Source organism: Triticum dicoccoides, chromosome 4A (assembly GCF_002162155.2).
Source record: "Triticum dicoccoides isolate Atlit2015 ecotype Zavitan chromosome 4A, WEW_v2.0, whole genome shotgun sequence".
Lineage (NCBI taxonomy): Eukaryota > Viridiplantae > Streptophyta > Magnoliopsida > Poales > Poaceae > Triticum > Triticum dicoccoides.
Window position 1 is genome coordinate 454112378 of NC_041386.1, and position 3424 is coordinate 454115801.

Below are 3424 nucleotides of genomic sequence, written 5' to 3' on the forward strand. Positions count from 1 at the left end.
CTATAAATGAAGATTGGCCAATGGCAACACAGCACAGGACCCCAAACACACATGCACACGCTTCCTATCAAGATGAAAAGAGGCCTACTAGTAGTATTTTGGTCCTTGTTCTGCCTCTGTGTGGCAAACACAGCTACTGGCAACAAGCCCAAACACCCTATTGAGTTTGATCAATTAGAAATATCCAGGAAATATGTTCCAGCAAAACAGCATGCATCTGCGAGCAAGAGCCCTTCTAGTTCTTCAGTCCATGGTGGCTCACAAGATTATCAGCGAAAGAGGGATAAGATTATAGCAATGCCAGGCCAGATGGAGGAAGCGGAATTCACACAATATGCAGGGTATGTCACTGTGGATGCAAATGCTGGAAGGGCTTTGTTCTACTATTTTGCTGAGGCTCCTCAAGATCCTTCCAACAAACCACTAGTCCTATGGATGAATGGAGGTATGTTATATGTGCTCTGCTTATCCATAAACTTGCAGTATAATTTAACCATAAAACTATGTGAGTGAGACCAGCAACGATGCAGATGTGCACTTGAGAATGAATGATGTTACAAACCTTCTTTGAGAACTATTGCTAATGAGGTTTGCAGGCCCTGGTTGTTCATCCTTTGGAGCTGGAGCCATGCTAGAACTTGGACCCTTCTCTGTCCATAGTGATAACAAGACACTGTACAAGAAAAAACATGCTTGGAACACAGGTAAATTCACTCCAGCCCTGCCCACAGTTAATTGTTAACAAAGAGGTCACATTTATACCCAGATGAATTTATCAGCCTTCATCCACAAATGCAGTAGCAAATATGCTGTTTGTTGAGATCCCAGCCGGTGTTGGGTACTCATACTCCAACACGACATCAGACTATCACAACACTGGTGACAAAAGAAGCACAGATGATGCGTACACCTTCCTTGTCAATTGGCTGGAGAGATTTCCCATGTACCGAGACCGTGATTTCTTCATAACCGGCGAGAGTTATGCTGGCCACTATGTACCAGAGCTAGCTAATTTGATTATTTCTAACAACAGAGCCAGAGGTGCGACTAATGTCAAGCTTAAAGGTGTTGCTGTAAGTGCTTAACAATAACTGTTTTGAAGCTTCTAATGCCAGTAAGATTCTAATCAATGATGCCACTCTCAAATTTGGTCAGATCGGCAACGCAGACTTGCAATACAATTTGACTCTAAGAGCGACATTTGACTACTTCTGGATGCATGCTATGATTTCTGGAAAAACCTACAGAACTGTACAGGCCAACTGTGGCTTCAACGGGACATATACTAAAGATTGTGATAATGCCATGAACTTGGCCATAAAGGAGAAGGGTAATGTTGATGACTACAACATCTATGCACCAATATGCCGTGATGCCTCCAGTCCTCTCAGATCAAGTGACCCGGTATACACAATTAAACACATTAATCCACATACTTGTCAAATTTCGTTTGTTACATATATGCCTCTTGGGATACTGAATTTGTGGCTGACCAATGTAATGTAAGGTGGTGTTCGGTGATCCCTGCACAAATCACTATGTTTCATCTTATCTAAATCGTCCTGAGGTCCAAAGAGCCCTACACGCAAACACCACAGGGTTGAACTACCCATGGACGGATTGCAGGTATAAAGATTGGAATACCCAAGTAGGTTTCAAAATTTTGCAGCCAATTTTGGGCACAATTATTTCCCAGGAATAATTCCATTCTTTTGTTTTCTTAGGGCTATCTGAAAAGGTAATCTATACATTTAAGTACAAATCACAAATTATTTATATGACTGACCCTAAGAACTTCATCACTAGAGAAGTACTTGTAAGCCTCCCATCACTCACTTCTGATTTGCTTTACTGCCAAAAAGGTACCTATAATCTATATAAGCTAGCCATCAAAGATTAAGACTCTGTGAACCACAGATCACGGTAGGTATTAAAAAGTGAACAATAAAGAGGGCATAATGGCATATCTCCATAAGATTCTTCAGCCTATACAGACTATACTTTTGCTTGTGCAGGTGCATCAATCTGAGATTATGCATAAACCTTTTTTACTGCTGGGAATTTTCTCAGTCTTCGGTATCAAGCAACCTCGTACTAAAGGAATATCAAGGAAAATTCGATAACCGGAAAGCAATCAACTTGTATTAGACTTAGAATATGTTTCTAATCGATTTCAATGTCTCACTCAAGCAGTCAACTTGTATTCGATAACTGGAAAGATTCACCCGAGACCGTGCTGCCATCGATCAGGAAACTCATTTCAAGTGGCACAAGGGTATGGCTGTACAGGTACTCCTATATATATAGCCCCCGGATTCTGTTTCTCAAGTACCGAAGCAATCAATTGTTAATGTCTTATTAATCCCTATCAACTGCACCCTTGTGTACCAGTGGTGATATGGATGCAGTATGTTCTGTGACCTCGACCCAATACGCACTGGACATTCTTGACCTGCCCACAGAAACATCTTGGCGCCCATGGCGCGTCAACAATGAGGTAAAGAATCCACGGCTGATCACCTGACTAACGCTGAACAGTAGAGAACTTCAGATTACATTATTATTTCCTAATTCCTATAGCTACATGGCTACGTGCACCTGCGAATGAAGCTAAAAATTGTTTACTGGTTCCTTCCTGAAATGGCAGGTTGCTGGCTATGTGGTTGGGTACAAGGGCCTGGTGTATGCAACAGTCAAAGGAGCGGGGCACATGGTCCCTTTTTATCAGCCCCGCAGGGCCCTAGCGCTATTCTCATCCTTCCTAGAAGGAAAGCTTCCGCCACAATGATCTAATTGTTAGGGATAAATTAGCACATATCTATTGTAAAACGTCGATAGCGAAGTCCGACCCCAAGAAGTCGCATCCCTTCTCTCTCTCTTAACATGTAAATGTCATCCTTTGGATGCATTCCCGCAGGCATGCATATATATCCTTTGTATCAGTGAAATCAATGGTGCTTGACCATTCACTTCCTTCCAATCTCGTTTTACATTATAATTTTTAGATCATCCGGAAGGCTCAAAAAGCCATTCCGGTATATGTGAAACCACAAATTCCAAACAAAGGTTTGAGGATTCGGAAGCTACAGCAAGAACGTCTAGAAAGGCTAAAGTAGCTAAAAGTAGCAGACAACTAGAACATTCAAAGCCTATCACCCAAATTAAAGCATATGAAACCCAGTGCTAGGCGGAAAGACATCTTCTAGTAGCCAGGCAGCTCTCCGTTCACATGGCTTGCATTTCCAGCGGCACCACCAACGTCGAGGAAGTCCTGGTCTTCTTCATCGGCGAATGGGTTGGAGAGCCGGCCAGCTCCAGAGGGGAAGCTGGGCTGAGTGGGGAGGTCTTCGGCACCCTGGTTAGCACAGTTGGGGAGAATGGAGGCGAAGGAGCACTACCACAGGAATATCTAGACAGGGCTCCA

The 3424-nt window shown here is 43.0% G+C and overlaps 1 protein-coding gene across 3 annotated transcripts; it reads left to right on the plus strand.

Moving 5' to 3' along the window:
* LOC119286144 (serine carboxypeptidase 1-like) lies at positions 1-2965 on the plus strand. Of its 3 annotated transcripts, none has more exons than XM_037565496.1 (8): positions 1-445; positions 597-704; positions 799-1073; positions 1156-1404; positions 1508-1626; positions 2194-2289; positions 2392-2497; positions 2648-2965. In XM_037565496.1, the coding sequence occupies exons 1-8, from the start codon at positions 7-9 to the stop codon at positions 2786-2788; spliced, it is 1533 nt and encodes a 510-aa protein (XP_037421393.1). In that variant the 5' UTR covers positions 1-6; the 3' UTR covers positions 2789-2965. The 3 variants fall into 3 exon arrangements, 2 of the variants coding, with proteins under 2 accessions (XP_037421393.1, XP_037421394.1); XM_037565497.1 differs by having other exon boundaries at positions 802-1073; XR_005140281.1 differs by lacking the exon at positions 2648-2965 and having other exon boundaries at positions 2016-2289; positions 2392-2443.
* Positions 2966-3424: the final 459 nt, after the last annotated feature.